Source organism: Calliopsis andreniformis, chromosome 6 (assembly GCF_051401765.1).
Source record: "Calliopsis andreniformis isolate RMS-2024a chromosome 6, iyCalAndr_principal, whole genome shotgun sequence".
Classification (NCBI taxonomy): Eukaryota; Metazoa; Arthropoda; class Insecta; order Hymenoptera; family Andrenidae; genus Calliopsis; species Calliopsis andreniformis.
Genome location: NC_135067.1, coordinates 10,300,145 through 10,319,603, shown reverse-complemented (window position 1 = coordinate 10,319,603; position 19,459 = coordinate 10,300,145). Strand labels below are relative to the sequence as shown.

Genomic DNA, 19,459 nt, shown 5'->3' with positions numbered 1-19,459 from the left:
ACTTTAGGATAAAAAAACGAATTATGTCGGTTCCTATGTTGCTAATACGATGGCCTCCACTGGGTCTCAACGTGAAGGATCGATGTTCGACGAGGAAACCTTGCTTCGTATTTATGTGTAAACGTTAAGTAGCGATCCTCTTGGGGGACGTTCGCCGTAGATCCAGCTGCTCCAGCAATAAATCTCGCATTGCTCAACGATACACGCGCGTACGAACACGGAATTCGATTCAACGAGCGGATTCTTCGGCTTGATAGAACCGTGTCCATGTACATTTAGGTTACACGCGTATGTAGATCGCAGAGAGTGTATAGTAAGATGTAATATGTGTCGTTATAACGATCGTTTTGATTTCCACGTCGATCGAACGATTCGCAAGGATATTTCGCCATGGAACGATCGACGTGGCAACTGTTCTTGTCCTTCCTACCTTCCCTGATCGATATTTGATTTCTAGCGGTAAAGTGGCCCCTTAAGTCGAAGTCCTATCGATAATGTAACGTGTATAGAGATATGTGTACATGCATATACATATATATATATATATTTTTACATCTGAACTTATTCCGCTCCATTTAGTGATGTTTAGATAGGTAATGTGATAAGTGTCTTTATGGCTTGCGTGTATCTCGGTCATTTCTGTAAATATCTATGTATATCCCTTCTGCAACGACGTTACACGTACGTTACATTCGAAGATGTAAGGATCTGTATTGTATTAATAATAATTGTGTACGTGCAATCCCCTATCGTTTTGTTTTCGCGATAGCGACAACCCTCGAACGTCGATTTATTTATTTACATACTTCCTGTACTCTTTCGTTTCTCTATATTTATATCGATCGTTCGAGAAATGATCGTGGAAACATTATTTTCTAAGCTGGTAACGCGCGAGTGCACAGGAGTACGCAGTAAACCGTAGAGAAAGTAATTCTTGGACAAGATACGTGCGAATTTTTCTCCAACCGAAAATGTAATTTCTAATACGAGTTTCAGTCGGCAACATTCGTTTTTTATATCTTGCTTTCCGATGTGATGGAACTGCAAAGTATATTACATTCGAGATCTATTGGATTTTATAAATAAGATATTTATTGGTTAATTATTTGTTCAATTTAATAACGATCATTCCCGTATATAAAAATAATTGAGCAATCGAAATCCGCAAAAGTAATCCAAAATAATTTTATTTATATCTGCGTGACAGATAATTATTTTAAAAAATAGTATAGTAATTTTTAATTTTACAATAAAATAATTTTGAATATCACGACTATATGCTCGATATGAATATTTCTTAATTATCATGTGAAAACTTTTCACACTTTACCATAGTTAAGAATATTTAAAATAATTTTTAAACATTTGGTACTAATTAAATATTTTAACACACCTTTTCTGAATTTTTTATATGTAAAAAGTCGCTAACTAATAGATAACAACATTTTTAAAACAATTCTTAAATCATTTTCGTTTAGCATTCATTTTTAATATCAATTTTGGAGTAACATATGGTCTTTAATGAATTGCTAGTAAACAAATAGTAACGTAACGTACGCAAGCGTACGTCTCCATGAACGAACGTAACGTGTGTAACTTCTGATTGGTCGACCAATCGACGTGTAAATCCTGATTGGCTGAGAAAATTGAGGTTCCTACATTGTGTGGTCAGTCACGTGTAGTTTTAAGAAGCGTGGTAAGACGTGATAAAGTTTTCGCCTGTTTATGCAAGTTCGCGAGCTTTCTGATGAAAGTGTAATTTAATTATTACTGCATTTGATGTTTGCTTACGGTAGAAGAATTTCTAGCACAGTCTTTTCGCGTTTTTCAAATTCTTTCGCATCGTTACAATTCCTAACCTATACGTGTACCCAACTGCGGTATTTAATAACCATGTCACAAAATATAAAAATTGGAACCCACGATGGTTCTTTTCATTGTGATGAAGCACTCGCTTGTTTTATGCTGAAAACTCTGCCGCAGTACAAGGATGCAGTTATTGTGAGGTATGACATTTCATGTTACTCCAAAATTATAGATGCATAAATAGAATTTAATGATGAAGAAGCAGAACTAAAAATCTTTAACATCCTTTGCATTAATAGTGGTTGATTAATTAAAAATATCTTTTCACTTAGTAGTCATATAATTATAGAATGTTGTTAAGTTTATTAAAGTTCATGTTCTTAAATAATGTAAACGGGTATGGAATATTAAATTTACTTATAGATCACGTGACAAGAGCATTTTGGATACATGTGATATTGTAGTCGATGTTGGTGGGGAATATAATCCTTCCAAGCATCGTTACGATCACCACATGAGGTACATTTTAAAGTTGTATATTAATTCGTAGTATCATTAATGATCGTGTACCTTTATTCATATCTGTGCAATTTATAAATTAGAGAGTTCAAGGAATCAGTAAGCACAGTGATAAAGAAACCAGGTTACGACTGCCAAATAAAATTAAGTAGTGCTGGTTTAATTTATTGTCACTTCGGTCATAAAGTTATCAAACAAATACTCCCAGATGTAAGTGAGAACGATATAGAAAGAATTTTTAAGAAAATATATAACACCTTTATTAAAGAAATTGATGGTATAGATAATGGAATTCCAATGTATAAAGAAGAACCTTTGTAAGTAATAAATATTATACAGGAATAGATTTAAAGTAGATTTTTATAACACAGTCAGATATCCTTTACAGGTATCGAATTGTAACTGATTTAGCTTCTCGTGTACAATTCTTGAACCCTACTTGGAATAGTAAAGATGTTGATATTGATGCACAATTCTTGAAGGCAATGGAATTAACAGGTCAAGAATTTACACAGCACTTAAACTACACAGCAAATGTTTGGCTACCAGCTAGAACTATTATGCAGGAAGCTATTGAAAAACGGTTTGAGGTGAAGAAAATAAAAATTTTACGTGTTATAGTTAATGGCAGAACTGCTATTAATACTAACACCTTCATTTAGGGCGTATCTTTGAGGTGACATTTGCATGGATTTGAATATAATGATACAAGACTCAAGTAGAGTGCAAGCATTGTAACAATATAGCCATTGTTAGATATGTAAAAATGTAACAAACATGTTTCTCGCAATGCAATATTACACAAGAGTAGTTTCTTCTGTTTTACAATCTACTATACTATACATATAATCATTGACTTTTATAAGTAGCAGTTTCAATTTGAAGAAGTGACAGTATGTATTTCCAGGTTGATCCAAGTGGTGAGATTATAGAATTATCTCAATGTATACCATGGTCTGAGCATCTTTTTGCAATAGAGAAAGAATTAAATCTAGAGCCATCCCTAAAGTATGTAATTTTTAAAGATGACTGCTACAGAGTTCGATGTGTTCCTGTCCAACACGGCAGCTTTGTGTGCAGGTACCTGTAGCTTCGAAAATTTATTTAAGATACACGTAAAATGTAAACCTTGCAATTTTAAACGCACGATGTGGTTTCGTAGAATATTTCTACCTGAAGCTTGGGCGGGTCTGGGAAGGGAAGCACTAGTATCCAAATGTGGGATTGAAGGTGCTGTTTTTGTTCATTCTATACGATTTATTGGCGGAAATGACACCAGAGAGGGTGCAATAATGATGGCACGTAAATCCCTTGAAATAGGAAGGGATTCTCACTAACATATCAATTAACTCTCTTCAATTAGAAAATTTATTATTTATAATAATACAGTATTTCAGGTCACTTATTGATTATTTTTATACATATACATTATGATCATGCATAATTAAAAATGAAAATGTGAATTGGAAACAGAAAATAAAATAAAAGAATACTTATTTTAAAATGGAGTTATTTATTATTAAAATCATTTACATCGTTTTGAAATAATAATGGCACATTCTCCCACTTTATTTTCAACTAATTATCATCCTTGTTTTACACCAATATTTAATTGACAAAATAATTCGAAACGAATGACAAACTGATAAAACTAGCATGCTGTTACGCAAACAGTAAACGGCTAATTCTATGATGCAATATATCATTGATCAAAAATGCGTCGATCATATCGATTAAAGATGTTCAGAGTCTTCCAGCAATCTTGGCAGCTTCTTGAGCATGTGCTTCTAAATGAGCAGCTTTTGCTGCTGCCACTTCGGGGGTGTCTATCACGTTACCATCGGGACCAAGAGGAGCACCATATCCATATCCATACGCATAAGGCACTGAATGGTAGGCCAGAGCTCCATATGGATACAATCCTACTTTCTTCGCAGATTCCTGCATCACAGAAGATAGATAACATTATATGAATCCTATATTTATTATAAAAATACTAATATTTGAAAAATGTTAATGAATTTTCCAGACATTGAAATTCAAATTTATTCTAATAAAAAAACTTCAAAAAAGTAAAAAAAAATTACGTCAAATACATCACAGTCCGAGACGAAAAATGTACTATAAAATATATCTTGATTCTTTAGGAATCCCTAATGTGACTAAAGTTAAAAAAAAAACCATGAAAATAATAATTAAAAAACAAACATTTACTTTCTCTTGAAATTAAAATTTATTCCTACCCATGAAAGAAAACATAGAACACGTTTCCATTAGATTTAATGGTTTCAAAAAAATAAAAAAAAGATGGTCACATTTTAGGTATCCTCGTTCTATGTAAGAATGTTATCTTACAATTTGCAGCGCAGCGAGATGAGCAGCCTTCGCTTCCGCGACCTCAGGTGTATCGACGACCCTGCCATCAGGCCCGATGGGTGCGCCTCCATAAGTAATTGCAGGTGCATAAACGCGGGTCAGAATGGGCAAACGTGCATAACCAAGCGTGTTTCTGGCTGCTTCGTAGGCCTGTATCGCTAAGTGCGTTGCTTTCGCATGTGCCACCTCTGGTGTGTCCAAAACCCTACCATCGTAAGCAATCGGCAGACCGTAATTACTGTAAGACACTGCTGGGACTAGGTACTTTGATTCTGCAAGCGTCAAACCGCAGAATATGCTGAAGATAATCTGCAAGACGAAAAAATATCTCTCTTGTGGCGGAATCATTATTACAGTCCTCAGGCTACGAAGGGAATAAATGAAATGTCTGATTACGAGTTTGCTTGGTCGGAGGTCATAATATGGAAACGTAATGTTGCATATTCGTAGGGCCCACGCGACAAAAGTTACAGAAGTGCAGAATTGTGGGCGTTAGTGTGTCAATGACGATGGAGGATCTATATCTTAAAAGGCTCGATCAAACGACAGCAAATGATAATTATAGATTCCTCCGTTTATTTTTAGTTAACTGGTGCAGTTCTACTTTGATGGCATTGAAAATAGAAATGACATTACCCTAGATTTTCCAAAATTGATTTTAATACACATAGAGTTAATAACTTAATATTCAGTAATTTCATGATATAAGTTTCTCACAAACTTTAGTTTTAAATTGCAATAGAGCAAAAGACTGTAAAATGAGAACTTTCATTATAAAATATTTTTAACATTAGATAGTATATTTTACTTAACAAGAGTACTCAAATAAAGGTAGTAGTAATTAGTAGCAGTAATAATGAAAAGTTCAGGAAATTTTTCCTAAGACCTCCTACAGTAGCTCAAGACATCTTGACTTGAAAAGTGAAATTTAAGAAATCATGGAAGTTCTTAAATATTATAAAACAAATAATATAACATCAAGTGATTAAAAATCTAAATAAAGTGCATTTCTACCACAGCGCAGACTAAAAGAGTTTTGAGATACATATGTGACCACTATTCATGTCTCCCAATTTCTATCTAAAAAAGTAAGATTTTCAAAGATATTTGGGTATAAAACACTTTCATAATATCCTGTTTCTGAAGTTCTTAACGTCAATCTCAAAATAATCCCAAAGAGACTCGAAATTACATTTTTGTCGCAAATGAAATGTCGCAAGTACCATTAACTACCATCACTAATCGTCAACCAATTAAACCATTAGCTGCCATCACTAATCGTCAACCAATTGATCCCAACCCAACATCCACGCCACAGAGGGGTACACTTACCATGAATTTCATGGTCAATCCTGTCCAAAGAGCACTGCTGGATGATTAACCAGTACTCGCCCTAAGGTACAACTTACTATATTATACCCCGTCTTGCCACGGTTCCCCTTTTATATGCGCGAACCTGGTAGGGAGTCGTCGACCCGTAGGAGGGGACCACACCCTGAAGCAACAACTACACCTGAAGCGTTGACATTGACATTACGCTTGACGGGACTCCTCTCTGAAAAGGTTCCCGCATGGTCGAGGTCAGGTGCGCGTCGCTGACTTCCTGGTCGATCATCATTCACTGCGATTGATGAAAAACTCGTTGATGATCCGGGAATGGTCTCAGGTGGGCAAAAACTGATGCTGGAGATGCCTTTGATGAGTGGTCGTTTCGTTACGGAGTGTTGAGAGCTTTTGAACGGTTGTTAGAGTGTTCTATAGCGCGTTCCTTTTGCGATGGACGCGAGTTTAGGGGTGAATTTAGTAGATGCATGAAGATATATGATCTATCTTTCCTCTCAAATTGTTTCTGCATGTTTTATATTTTTCAGAGGTAGGTAATTGAGAAGAAACTTGTGTTTTTAGTAGATGTATCTTTTTTCATATTTGGTATTACTTTTGATATGAAGGAAGAAGATTGAAATAGACAAAACTGTAAATAACTGTGTTTTCAAAGTAGCTTGAAATTTTATGGACTTTATTTTAGAAATAAAATGGTTAGTTATGTCAGTATATTTGTGTTTGTGAATTGCATGTAGTCATTTTGGATAATTCTTTTCTCTTAATGGATTTTTTTAAAGGATAGACAGAAATATCCCTAAGTTGATTACAAGTCCATTAAAATTCATTATTCTAAGTCCTTTTATTATTCTAATTTATTGAATTCTGCTTTGAAGTAACGCCCACTAAAAATGTAACAGCGTGTATAGTAGGACTGACGGGAAGTTACTTTTTATTGCTAGATCCTCATATCCTTTAATCCTGTGAAGAAACAAGTTATAAGAGAGGCTTATAGCTAGTGAGGTAGGATAAGTAAAAACTACTCAAAAAAAAAAAAAAAAAAAAAACAAGACAGTACTATCTTATTTAAAATTTCATATGTGCTTAATTTTAATTTCATTGCTATTCCTAGACATGTGCTAAAAAATTGTCAAAAATTTTCATTATTCCAAAGTTGTTAGAAATTATTTTCAAAGTTCATTATGTTCTTTAATGAAGTAACGCCTGAAGCGTGAAGAATTATCCTAATCTCAATTGATCACTCATTTAATAAATTGTTCCTCATTATAGCGAATAAAAATGATCTATTTAATTGAATCTAAATTGTCTGAAAATATACCGAAAGTGCAGGGAATAATCTTTCTGAGAAAGCGACCTTCGTGAATTGTGAGCAGAGTTGAGGAGTCAGAGATAAAAAGCAGACGAAATGCAATTAAGTGAACGAACGACTTGCCATAAAAACAGCGAAGCATTGGTACACCGATCCAAATGAAGGCCATTGAGTGTCCTTGGAAAAATCAAACGCTTCTGATTTGCGTCTGAATGGGATCAGTTGAAAAGAAAGCATAACAAAACGAAGCTGGTTATTTCGTTAATTTATTCATTAATACTTACCTTACAGAGAATGGAACACCTTTTTGCTGTACTCGGCCATCCATCAAAAAAGAATATCTTTAAGATTTATTAAGCACAGTTGATTTTCTTTAAGTGTTCATGTACGTAAATATAGAAACATTTGCACAAAAATACATAAAAATTCAGAGAAATAAATTATAGCTTTTTGGTTGCGTTGCTTCGATCACAGATTTTCTCCGACAAAACCGCAAGCGTGCAGAAAGTTATGTAGACATCGAGCGGACTAGTGTCAACGAGATTAACTGCAAACTGCTCGATCAAAAAAGCCTGGTGTGATTGCGTGTTTCTTGTGAGATTATACAACGAACAATTCCATTTTGCACAATAAAGAAGGTTAGACGTCACGCATGTATGCTTGTAACTAAACCTGTAACTTCTTGTCTACCGTCTACTGTCTTTTAGCATCTCTAGATAAAATTCTGAAAAATTACAAAACTCTTTCATTTTTCAATAATTTCATTCCAGGATAGTGCACAAAAAATTTGAGAGTGTAGTGAAACCAACATGATACAAAATATATCATTTGAATTTGTAATAATGTTTTTAAAAAATTCCGATTTTAAAGTACACTGAAATTGTAAAAAATGATTATTGTATACATCTGAATACAAAATATTGAAAAAAGCTGTTTTTAAACCCAAAGTTCGAAAACCCAAGACAACAAAAAACGCCTAAAACTGTCTGACATGTGTCTGACTTGGGACTTACTCTACTGCCAATGTTATGTTATGCATTAGCAACGTTATGTTAGGCCAAGTATGACAAAATCAGTAGAATAAGTCAGATGTGTGTGGTCAGATACATTACACAGACATTTTAGGCGTTTCCTCAGCAACTAAAAAGTTGAGAACGAAATCTGAAATAATTTCGACTATCTTCATTTTTATCTTATTTTAGCATGTAGAATTATTCCTTGAAATTTCAGATATCTCTTGTTGAACGACCTGTATAAATATTTGAACTCGATTCTTGAGAATGTTAAGAGATGCAAGGATGATAAACTAAGATCAATTGTGATAAAAAAAATCAAGAATAATTGATTTAAAAGTCTACATGCTTCAGTTTACACACAGTGACTCATAAAGAGTTACATATTATCCATGTAACAGGTATTTCTCCAGTAATTAGTAAATACATCATCGTCATTATTCGCAGAGGATTCTAGGGAATTCCAGACGTTCCAAGAATGGCCAGAAAACAGTGTCACGTGTTGTGCATCGCTCCAATCGCGTGGGTGTCTTAATAATGCTCAGATCGCGCGATAGGCTGTCTAACGAAAGCTGTTTCCACAGAATTCCATTTGATCTCGACACGCCCGATGCAGCATTGTCTTTACGCTGGTTAGCTGGATCCAACATGGACAACTTAGAGTCGTGCTAAACGATCATCAAGCCGCACTATTAATTGGCACTGTGCTCTTTCATTGTGTGGGCGATGGCGCCATTCCTGGATGCACCGAGCACCAAAAGGGAAGCTTAAAAATCACTAGAAAGCTGCTCATCAATACGTGACAAAAACTAAAGAGTAGAATCATGGAATTTATAAATGACAGTGAAACGAAATGTGGGATGTAATTACATAGCCAAGAGGAAGGTGATTTTTTATAAAAAGATGTTTTATACGAAACAACAACATAGTCGCTTGATTACTTTCTTTTCCATAGAATCATCTCATTAGTTACACAACTTAGTGATCACCTTGTATGTAATATTCTATTAAAAAAGACATTCGGGTAAAAGAATTTAATAAACCAGAAAACGAGGGTTCAGATAATCTCGTTTAATGAAATCGTTCTAGATGTAGCTAAGCAACCAAGAGGCTGAGTTCCTCCTTCCTCGTTCAGGATCGTTCTCGAACATTATAGGGCGATTAGGCGTGTCACTAACCCGGTACACGTTGCCTTAGACGAGGCCAGGGACGGTTATCGACAGGGAATGCGTATTGTAAGGTACCTATGTCGACCATTGGCATCTTGTCGATTATTTACGTCGCTGTGTACCACCAGTAGCGGATGTCATGAAAGACGGGCAACACTTCTTTTGACTGACATTTGCAGGACACTTGAGAGACTGGTTGCTCGACCTGGATCTAGAAATTGAATGCAAAGTCAGTGGTATTGGTTTGGATTGCATAAGTCAATTTTTGCTATTAGTAAAGGGTTGTACAAAATAATGGTTGATTGTATGGTAAAGAAATGATGTAAGTCTTTTTTGATCTTTAAATAAAAGTGGCTTGGTGATATCAATCAGGTCATATCGACAATAATATAATTGCTGTTAATATCTACTATGATAATACAATTCAGAATACATGAAATTTGTCTAATTTCCTCGAAAGGTTTAATGATTCTTAAATCTCTGATAATTGATTAATTCTCTAGGATATCACAGAATATCTCTATTTAATAAAATACTAATTAGTTAGTTAATTCGTTAATTAGGTAAAGATAATTTGATACTGACACTAAACTCATTAAATAGTTCCTGCACAGTGCTGATAGAATTTTAATTAAATCTCTGAAAGAAATATATAAAAGAAAAGTAATTTATAAATACTATTTACGAGAGGTGCACAGCTTTCTGAGATGACTTAATAAAGACATTATCAAGATTCTGTTATTTACTATATTTTATTTGTCAGGGTTGTGTTGAAGTTTTACGATCTGATTACTCAAGAAATGTCGCTAGAAATTCCATCGTCATGGTCCCCCGAATTCTTTCACGTTCCAAGCATTCGTGCATGAAATGTACGATTTACATAAAATCTCAGGATCAATTACTCAACGAGGTTTCTCTACATATTTCATCCAACGAATGCCATCATTTGCAATAATTTAACTCGTTTTTATCACTCAATTGCCAAAACCATTCATTTCTTTCATTTTAATATTCTCCATATGCCCCAATGTAAAAACAGACGCTTTTACTTTCATTTATTTATTACAAGCAATATGTACCTACAACAATAAGAAAATTCTTTTTATGGATATTGAAAAACACGAACACATACATAAAATATGTGTTCTACGGAATACACGTTTATTGGTTTGCCTGGATGACGATCAGACCTCGAATTACACTATAATGAACTTGTCCCAATTAGGCAGACTGCGCTCGTTAGAAATGATTGTTTAGACGCTGGGTGTCATTGTTCGCGGTGTTTCGCAAAATGTAATTGCTTCAAAGCTTATTAAGAACTCGGGCGTAGCGATACGTGACGGAATCCGTTGGAATTTGCATTGAAGATAAACATGGAGAATCTTTAGAGTCATTGCCATATGTGAAGCGTGTGAATCATGAAGTCAGAGAATTTTTATCTGAAAAATGGTGAAGTTACACTTTCTGGTTGCAAAAGAATTATGATTTTCAGCTGAGAATCTTGTATGAAACTCTTCTAAGACTAATATAGCCAGACTGCAATAATCATAATATTTGTTAAACAATATTTTTAGATAATAATTTCGGCAAAATTATTTTCCTGAATTTTTTATTTGATATATTGGTTCAACATACCGATGTCTTATATTAAATTATATATTATAGTAACTATAACTTTTACAATATAACACATCTTAATTCATCGAAATAAATTTAAAAAAATTTCTAACAGATACTTTTAGAAAGCTCTTCTTCTTTTCAAAGCCATAATTAATACATTCCCTCTATTTTATTGGAAGTACTCAGAAGTTCACTAAAAAGAAGTAACATCTACTAACAGATCTATCAAGAGATAACAAGGAAATACCTAGTCATTAAACAAGGGTAAAATTCTATTTGGTGTATACTTTCCCCCTGTTTATTTTCCAGATTCTTCAGTAACAGCCTCCAACGATCGATTTCAACCGAATCGATCTGAATCAGAATAACCTGGCCGACGCCAAAGGATTTAATCGTTTTTGCTCGATCGCGCGAGGATTACAATGCCCGCGTTTCCATCATTGACGCAACGCGGGTCGTTTCGCTTCAGCCTTATTTCCCCCCGTTTCTTTCACCGTTTTCCCTCCCCTCGCTATCGACCCTCCCCATCCTAGGCCCTCGGTTCTCCACTGCCGAACAGGACCGCCTCTAACCTGTTCACCGTGTTGGTGCCTTATTATGTGAAAATCAAGCAGGGCTGCCCCTGTGTGCGTGCAAAATATTTCACGTACAACCAGGCTGCTGGTTGTTTACCACCAGCAAAGTGGGCGCTTGTATTGTTCCACGACTATATAAGGTGTACTCGGTCCATTCGACCGGCAGAGAACCATCAGCTCGTGGATCCTGGCAAACATGAGGTCCCTTGTGAGTAACGATACAGTTGGTCGATTAGACACGCTGGTTTCCGGTTCTGTAATTTGCGCTTCTATCGCAAGCTCGCGGTGTGGTTGCACGGGGTCAATGGGGAATTATTGACTATTGTTTCGTTTCGAATAGTCCTGCTTTCGGTGTGGTTGAAGTATTATGAGGTCTGATTTCGAGGTATCTTTATTTATAGCTTTTTGACATTTTTAGGGCCTCAATAGTGGGTATTAATTTTGTGTTTGAATACTTTGCTGGTTATATTTCGAAATTAATGTAACTTTAAATATACATTGCGTTGGTTTATAATGGAATAATGATGGTGGAAATAATAGACAATTAGCTTGAGATTTTGAATTTGAGATTTTGAATGATTGATGTTTTGTCTTTTTTTATTAGTTCTTTGAAATTGAGAAATCATAAGAATTGGTGTATCTATTGCTGAATTATTTGCATATTTTGAAATGTTGTATTTTGTATTTTTTCAGTGTCGAGTATCTTTAGTATTCTTAGTCTGCTTAACTCAAAATATGAAAGATCAGTATATAATATTCTTTCAAATAATTACAAGTGAAACCATAACTCCACTAATATATCAAAATCAAGACATTTTTAATATAACAAAATATTCCCAGCTCCCAGCCTCCTTTTGCAAACTATTTTCACCCTATAACAAATACCTAATATTCTTCACTTCACTTTATATTCCTCATTCAGTCGTCATTTAATCTGAAATCGTCTTTAACAATGTGTCTTTAATCTTTTCTATAATTCTGATCTTTAACTAGTCAACTTTTCACAATGAATAGAGGTGCATTTATCAAACTAATATATAGCTGAAATGAAAAACTTACGTTCTTTGAATTGTGTCACTCTCGAAGAGCAAACTTTTCCTCATCATCTTATATCTCTCAATTATTCTAAAACATTCTCAAGCACCAGGCCTCAACCACCCTCTATCACTCTCCCCAATCATCTACAAACATCACCTCAACGTTTCAATTTTTCAGTGTCTCCTCTCGTGTCTCGTCCTCTCCGTGGCAGCAGCCCCTGGCTATGCCCCTTACCCAGCGTACGGTGCAGGGTACCACGGGCCCCCAGCCCCGCTGGCCCACGACGGTAGAGTGATCGACACACCGGAAGTGGCGCATGCTAAGGCAGCGCATCTAGCAGCTCACGCGGCGGAGGCAGCCAAGGCGTCTCCCTTGGGCTACTCTGGCGATTACGTCGATGGCAAATACGACGACTACAGTGGGCCTTACGTTGCGCCAGTGCACAACGTGTACCACGGGCCCCCAGCGCCGCTGGCCCACGATGGAAGGGTGATCGACACGCCAGAAGTGGCACACGCGAAGGCAGCCCACTTGGCAGCGCACGCTGAGCAGATTTCGAAGATCTCTCACCTGGCCTACCCTGAGCCTTATGCCCAGCCCCAATGGTGAAGGATTTAGCGGGACAGGTCGCTACAGATCGATTCTAGAACCAGGAATTTTTTTAAAGGTCTTCGAGAGGGATGGTGATCGATGTAAAAATTTGAGTCAATGTTGTTTGTTTTGCGAACGGTGTGCTAATGTATATTGTAATAATGTTATTACGAGATTATTGTATGTTAGTGTCAGTATAACAGAAATATAGAAAAAGGAGAATTATAGTCGATGCTTTTTGATTACTGAATTCAGTGATTTTCTTTTTTTTTTTTTTTTGAGATCCTGCTGAATCCTTTTATCGTGGTTCGCATATGTAATAAAAATTAATTTTGAATACTTTTAGCTTGTACTCGACAATTTACTACTTTGAATTGTAGCGTTAAAGTTCGATGCAAAAATGAATTTTAATACTGCTTGATGTAGTGTAATTAGATCAATTATTGAAATTTTTAGAACGTAGAATTGTGTAGCATGAGTGGCTCAAAAAATCTACTTTATCGTTGAATATTGTAGATAAATTTGTAGGGAGAGGGAGATCTGTTTGTTACGATTTAATATTAAAATGATTGCAATTATTTACTGAATTTTCTTGAATACACCCATGCGATTTCATCCTTATTTTCATAGGAGACATTTTTTAATGTCTCATCAATGTTTAATATTATAATGAATATATTGAAATTCATTGTTACATATGATTCTTACAAATTCCTACATATTTTATAGGTAGATAATAATGAAAATTAAGAAAAATAGAAGTGGGATTCAAACATATATCTACATTAAAGTTTTAGAGAAAATTTTTTGTTCATATTTATATGAATATTTGGTAATTCATTCAAATACATAGAAGATATTTGTTAAATTATGAATCAATTATTTTATGTAAACTATCAAAGAGTAATGAAAGAAAATTAAAGAAAAATGGAAATACAGTTTTAGGTGTTACAAAAATGTTCATAGCAACAATTATTAAACATGAAATTGTTTAAACTAAGTACTAACCAGTTCACAAAGTCCTGATAAAAATTGAAATACACCATAAAATCACATTGATGATTAAATTTATTTTTCTCTTACTTTGTCTTTTTAATAAAATTCACAAAAACACACACGCAAGGGATTTCAGGATAACGAAACACACATTGATATTCAATATTATAGATATTTATATAACGATAATACGTGTCGAAACGTAAGGTTGCATATCAGTCCCACAATGCAGCGAGTTTCCATTCGACTCGATACTCGGAATCTCGGACTTCTGTCTCGTTATCGAAGCGTTGGCGACAAACTCGCAGTCCCAGTTCAGGCCAGCACGCGAACAATGCGCGACGTGGTCTTTGAACCAGGATAAACTGTCGCAACGATCGTTATTTGAAAAAAAATCTTGAATGCACCACTTGTGTCACCACGTGACAACACGCTGCCAACAGAGGTGGGTGAAAACGGAGCTCGGGCGCAGCTCGACTGAGACATTCAAAGAAATTCGCTGGGACTGAATGGAACATTCTTCGTTGAGCTGTCGATCAAAACGTTTATCGAATGTTAAAATATACATTTTGGATTTTTTACTTTCTGTCTGTATGACGGTAGCGATCGTAACATTGAAATATTACTGACAATAGGAACCTGAATCAGAAATAAATTCTTGTAACGTCTCTTTTTAAGAAGGAATGAGAAGAATGCGCTCACCTGGTTTATGAACAATATTAGATATTATTTGCATGAATTTGTTTCTTAAATTGTAATTTTGTATAATGAAAAAACATGAAAACTGGAAATTTGACAATGGAATCTTGAAAACTGAATTGAATCATTTCCTTATGTTAATTAGAGATTAATTTGCCACTTGATTGATTAATATTCTAGCGTTATTTCACTGTTTCAAGGTCGATGTCGTGAGCGACTTCCTAGACTATTTAGCATTAGAGTCATTGCATGCTGTTGGAATGCGTTCATAGTTGAATGAATTTATCATGAGTTATAGGTACAGAGAACAGGTTTAATGTAATTGAAGTTGGAAATTAGGAACTTTAATTATTCTAGGCGAAGTAATTAAATGTTAACTAGTCATAAAATATATTTGCTAGTTTAGTATCGGGGGCGTCTTTTGGTTTCACGCTATGTATTGCAAAATAATTGTGAATATAATTATTTTTGGGGATAATAATAAATATTATTCAAAAATAATATCTCTTTAAATAAGCAATGTTAATTCTTAATAGGTAGATACTTACAATACTAGCTAATTAATTATAATCCAGTAATTTGAATAAAGTGATTAATGAATGAACTTTATTTTATTAGATACTTATATGTATACATCTCGTATATACAACATAGTCTTTTACTATATTCCAAATTTATATTATGGAATACAAATGATAAGTTTACATTTTCAAACTTCCTACAGTACATTTAATATAATACTCCCAAAATAATAAAAATTACAAAAATAATATAGATCACTCTGTCACTAACTTTACATCTTCATATATTTTATAGTACATTTAGTATAATACTCTTACAATAATAAAGATCATAAAAATAATATAGTTTACTTCATTACTTCCGACCGAAGTAACAGAATCAACGAATTGCATCAAAGTAAAACGAGATTACTCAATTTACATTAAGTGTTTCTCGCAGACCTAGAGCCTCCAGCATTTAGTGAGCTTTCCTATGCGTGTGTCGAAGTCTCCAACCTTTTGTCATACCGCCATTGAAGTCTCCACATCCAAGTCACTCCCGATAAATACCGAGGACGTCGGAATTGCATCCGCGATGACGTCCACACGTCGCATAGCTCCGCTGGGAGGTGAGTTTTATTCCTCGCGAGGTTACGGGACACGGTGTCATTGTTGAAGCCTGGTAAATGTTACGGGGCAGGGCAGCCAGCTTTAAGGAGAGCATTTTCTTGGGTGTGGTTATACCCCGTCTCGCTGGTGGCTGCCTTACTAGGGGTGGGGCATTGGCCACTGTCGCGGCTGTACCCCTATAAATTGAACGATCGACGATAGTGGAAGTCATAATGCAGATCTAAACCTCTATCAGTAGTCGCTGGATCGACGCACCCTGAGGTTCCGACGAGATGATGCACTACCTCGTGAGTACTTTGTATTTTACTTTCTTTCACTTTCCATTTAGGCAGGTTTAATGACGAACATCAGTGACGCCATTTTGTACTTTTCTGGATTGTTTTATGAATATTTTAACGTTTGTTTTACTTTATTCTTTCATTTGTGAAGATAATTAGGTAGCTCTTGGCTCTTTTTATAGCTTTTTCTATAGGAATTTCAGAAGTTAGTAGATTCCTATGAGTTTATTTTGTAATTAAAATTATCTATTTATTATTTTGTAAATTTTATGTCAGTTAAAGTGTATTTTAGTTTTGATTAGTATTTTATGTGTTAAATGAAGCTGTAATTTCTAATAAGTCTATGTCTATGAATTAATCACATCTTCTAAGTACTGAATGTTCTAAGAGACACGAAACAAAGACTTCTAAATTCCTAGAACAAATATTAATTTTTTAAACTCCTTAGAAAATTTATTCTATTTCCAAACAGAATATATATAACAAAATATTTTCTTCCATTAAATTTAATTTTTTTTGAGAAATACAAACTTTCTTTTCCTGCTCTCCAGATTCTTCTTTCGACAATATTGAACGTGGCCCTCTGTGCACCACAATGGTACGGAGGTGGTCACCCAGGAGCCTATGGTGGCCATGCAGCTCCTGCACCTTTGGGTCCCGATGGTAGAGTCGTGGACACACCGGAAGTGGCGCAACTGAAGGCAGCTCATTTGGCAGCCCTGGCTGACGCCAACGCTAGAGCACCCAGAGGCCCAGGCCCAGCTGGCCCCTACCCCGGCCCTGCTGGTGCCTACGCACCTGCTGGTTACGGAGCACATTACAGGTTTGATATATTGTCTCACTCTGGAGAAATGTCTGCATTTAATGAGTTCCTAGATATATAACATGATATATAACATGTAGAATAAAATATATCTATATTATGAAAGAATTTATCTGCTCGACTGAAAAGTGGTTAATTTGTTTTACTTTTTATTTAGAAATATAAATTAAATTCCTAATGTAACGTTGACAAATTCTCAGTAAAATAATTTTCTTTAATCTTTTTTTACTAATTTATTTCTATTAATTTGTTTTATGTACTATGTATTTATTTTTATTTATTTTCAGTGGACCACCAGCTCCTCTGGGACCAGATGGTCGAGTGGTAGACACACCAGAAGTGCAACAAGCCAAGGCTGTCCACTTCTCTTTGTACAATGCCGAAGCTCAACGCCCAGCTGGCCCAGCTGGCCCTGCTCCCAACCCTTCATGGAACTCTGGCGCCTATAATCCGTCCTGGGGTCAACCAAACAATTGGAACCATTATTAGACGTTCAATCGTTCGAGATAATCGCAAATGAACTAACGAAATACTCTCCATTCCTTCATTGCAATCGATGGTTCGTGAGGATCGATAGAAATCCTTTCGAATCATCGAGTTCGATCTACCTCTGCACGCTAAGTCTTCTCAATGACTTCTCTACCTCCTCCTTTCTCCAAAATGGCGACGATTCCTTCACTTCTCTTTTCCTAAAAGATTCTTTCATCGCACTGTCTGTTTCCCGCCATTTTGTAGCGATTATTGTATTTGTCTTTAGTTTCGTTGCTTGATGCATATTGTCCTTGTTTTTAAGATTGTTCCTTGTGATTTCTCATTGCAGTCTAGCTACCTCTTGTCAGATTTATATGACGTCATTTTGCTTTGTGAATTATTCTTTCATTTGCCTCAGCAGTTTCGTTGCTATCTATGTTTGATATGAAATTAAGAGTAGTTCTTAATTTTACTAGCCGTCAGATTTGATGAAAATACAGAAAAAAGGGTCGATAAATCTACCTTGAAACAATGAATTTTACAATTCAGTTTTATAAAAACTGTCACAATATTTATTTTTGTTTTTTGTTTTTTGGCAGAGCTATCAACAAAGCAGTTAAATAATAGATTTTGCAAGTTTTACCCAATTTTATCACTACATTGTAGACTATTAAATTCCAAGCGAAAAACATTAAGAACACACATGCAATAGAGTCTATTATAATCATTGTACCGTGGATTTACCGTGAAATCATTTTTTTAATTGACAATCGCGGCATTGTATCAACGACGTGTCACATACATAGAAAGTGAAACTGGAACTGGTGGGTTGTTTGTTGGAGAATGCAAACGAAATGCAAATGAAATGTACCGTTACAGATATTATCGAGTGTTCTGTAAAAGTCTTATCACATTCCCCTCCAAGGTGATCTCTTTATCGCTTTCGCGTTCGTTAGTCAAGGAAGGTCTATATTTAAGAATTAACAATGTTACTATTCTTTCTTTTTTTTTCGCTATTATCCTAGTATGTATATTTGTAAATTATCATATGTATATATAAAAATTAGAAGGAAATTGTAATTAAAGATTCTGAGAGAATTTTTGTATCATTGAGATTATTTTCTACATAAAAGTTCTGTACGGAATTTTAGTAAGCAATGAAATAAAAATAATTAATTATTAAAGCATTCATAGTTGTATAAAAGATTTTTCCCTTAAACAAAGCAGCTTTCATTAAAAGCACTTTAATCTTCTGTTTTCATATTTTATTATAAGTCTTTCATTTTTATTTTACATATTTTGATACAATTCTGCTATAGAAAACTATGTTATACTATGTTAAGAATGATATGAATGACGTTCTAAATTATGGGAAAGAAATCATAGTCATAATATAATATTATAATAATAAGTAATAAATCATATAATATAATAATAAATGATAATATAAGAATACCAAGTTATTAATCGTTACAGATACATGTACCTAGAGTGAGAGTGTTGAAATGCTCGTACGTCTGGCCTGACTTAATCTACTGATTGATTGTCCTGACAGCGCTGGGTCTGACCTGGCTAATATACGTTGACAGTAGAATGAGTCCCAAGTCAGACACACGATTTTAGGCGATTTTTCAACAATTAATACTTCTATCTTATTTTAGCATATAGAATCACTCCTTAAAATTTCTATCACGTCTTGTGAAAC

General features: G+C 34.9%; 3 protein-coding genes across 3 annotated transcripts; 2 read left to right on the top strand and 1 right to left on the bottom strand.

Annotated features, from left to right (window-relative positions):
- Positions 1 to 1,553: 1,553 nt before the first annotated feature.
- Positions 1,554 to 3,821, top strand: LOC143180300 (MYG1 exonuclease). Its single transcript, XM_076379931.1, has 6 exons — positions 1,554 to 2,006; positions 2,230 to 2,325; positions 2,409 to 2,642; positions 2,714 to 2,915; positions 3,233 to 3,405; positions 3,488 to 3,821. The coding sequence occupies exons 1-6, from the start codon at positions 1,780 to 1,782 to the stop codon at positions 3,660 to 3,662; spliced, it is 1,107 nt and encodes a 368-aa protein (XP_076236046.1). The 5' UTR covers positions 1,554 to 1,779; the 3' UTR covers positions 3,663 to 3,821.
- Positions 3,822 to 4,068: 247 nt separating this feature from the next.
- On the bottom strand, positions 4,069 to 5,049 carry LOC143180069 (uncharacterized). Its single transcript, XM_076379594.1, has 2 exons — positions 4,681 to 5,049; positions 4,069 to 4,266 (listed from the first exon to the last, which is right to left on the bottom strand). Exons 1-2 carry the CDS (start codon positions 5,047 to 5,049, stop codon positions 4,069 to 4,071), a joined length of 567 nt encoding a protein of 188 aa, XP_076235709.1.
- Positions 5,050 to 5,911: 862 nt separating this feature from the next.
- LOC143180067 (pupal cuticle protein-like) lies at positions 5,912 to 17,831 on the top strand. The gene is made up of 6 exons (XM_076379593.1): positions 5,912 to 6,046; positions 12,944 to 13,371; positions 15,410 to 15,414; positions 16,444 to 16,469; positions 17,012 to 17,283; positions 17,571 to 17,831. Exons 1-6 carry the CDS (start codon positions 5,912 to 5,914, stop codon positions 17,770 to 17,772), a joined length of 1,068 nt encoding a protein of 355 aa, XP_076235708.1. The 3' UTR covers positions 17,773 to 17,831.
- The last annotated feature ends 1,628 nt before the right edge of the window (positions 17,832 to 19,459 follow it).

Excerpts from the sequence above, each read along its gene's own strand:
- LOC143180300 (XM_076379931.1), top strand. The coding sequence starts at position 1,780 with ATGTTTGCTTACGGTAGAAGAATTTCTAGCACAGTCTTTTCGCGTTTT. Across the intron at positions 2,326-2,408 it reads CGTTACGATCACCACATGAG|AGAGTTCAAGGAATCAGTAA; the intron begins GTACATTTTAAA and ends TTTATAAATTAG. Across the intron at positions 2,916-3,232 it reads CTATTGAAAAACGGTTTGAG|GTTGATCCAAGTGGTGAGAT; the intron begins GTGAAGAAAATA and ends ATGTATTTCCAG.
- LOC143180069 (XM_076379594.1), bottom strand. The coding sequence starts at position 5,049 with ATGATTCCGCCACAAGAGAGATATTTTTTCGTCTTGCAGATTATCTTC. Across the intron at positions 4,267-4,680 it reads ATCTCGCTGCGCTGCAAATT|GAATCTGCGAAGAAAGTAGG; the intron begins GTAAGATAACAT and ends TCTGTGATGCAG.
- LOC143180067 (XM_076379593.1), top strand. The coding sequence starts at position 5,912 with ATGTCGCAAGTACCATTAACTACCATCACTAATCGTCAACCAATTAAA. Across the intron at positions 16,470-17,011 it reads ACGAGATGATGCACTACCTC|ATTCTTCTTTCGACAATATT; the intron begins GTGAGTACTTTG and ends CCTGCTCTCCAG. Across the intron at positions 17,284-17,570 it reads GGTTACGGAGCACATTACAG|TGGACCACCAGCTCCTCTGG; the intron begins GTTTGATATATT and ends ATTTATTTTCAG.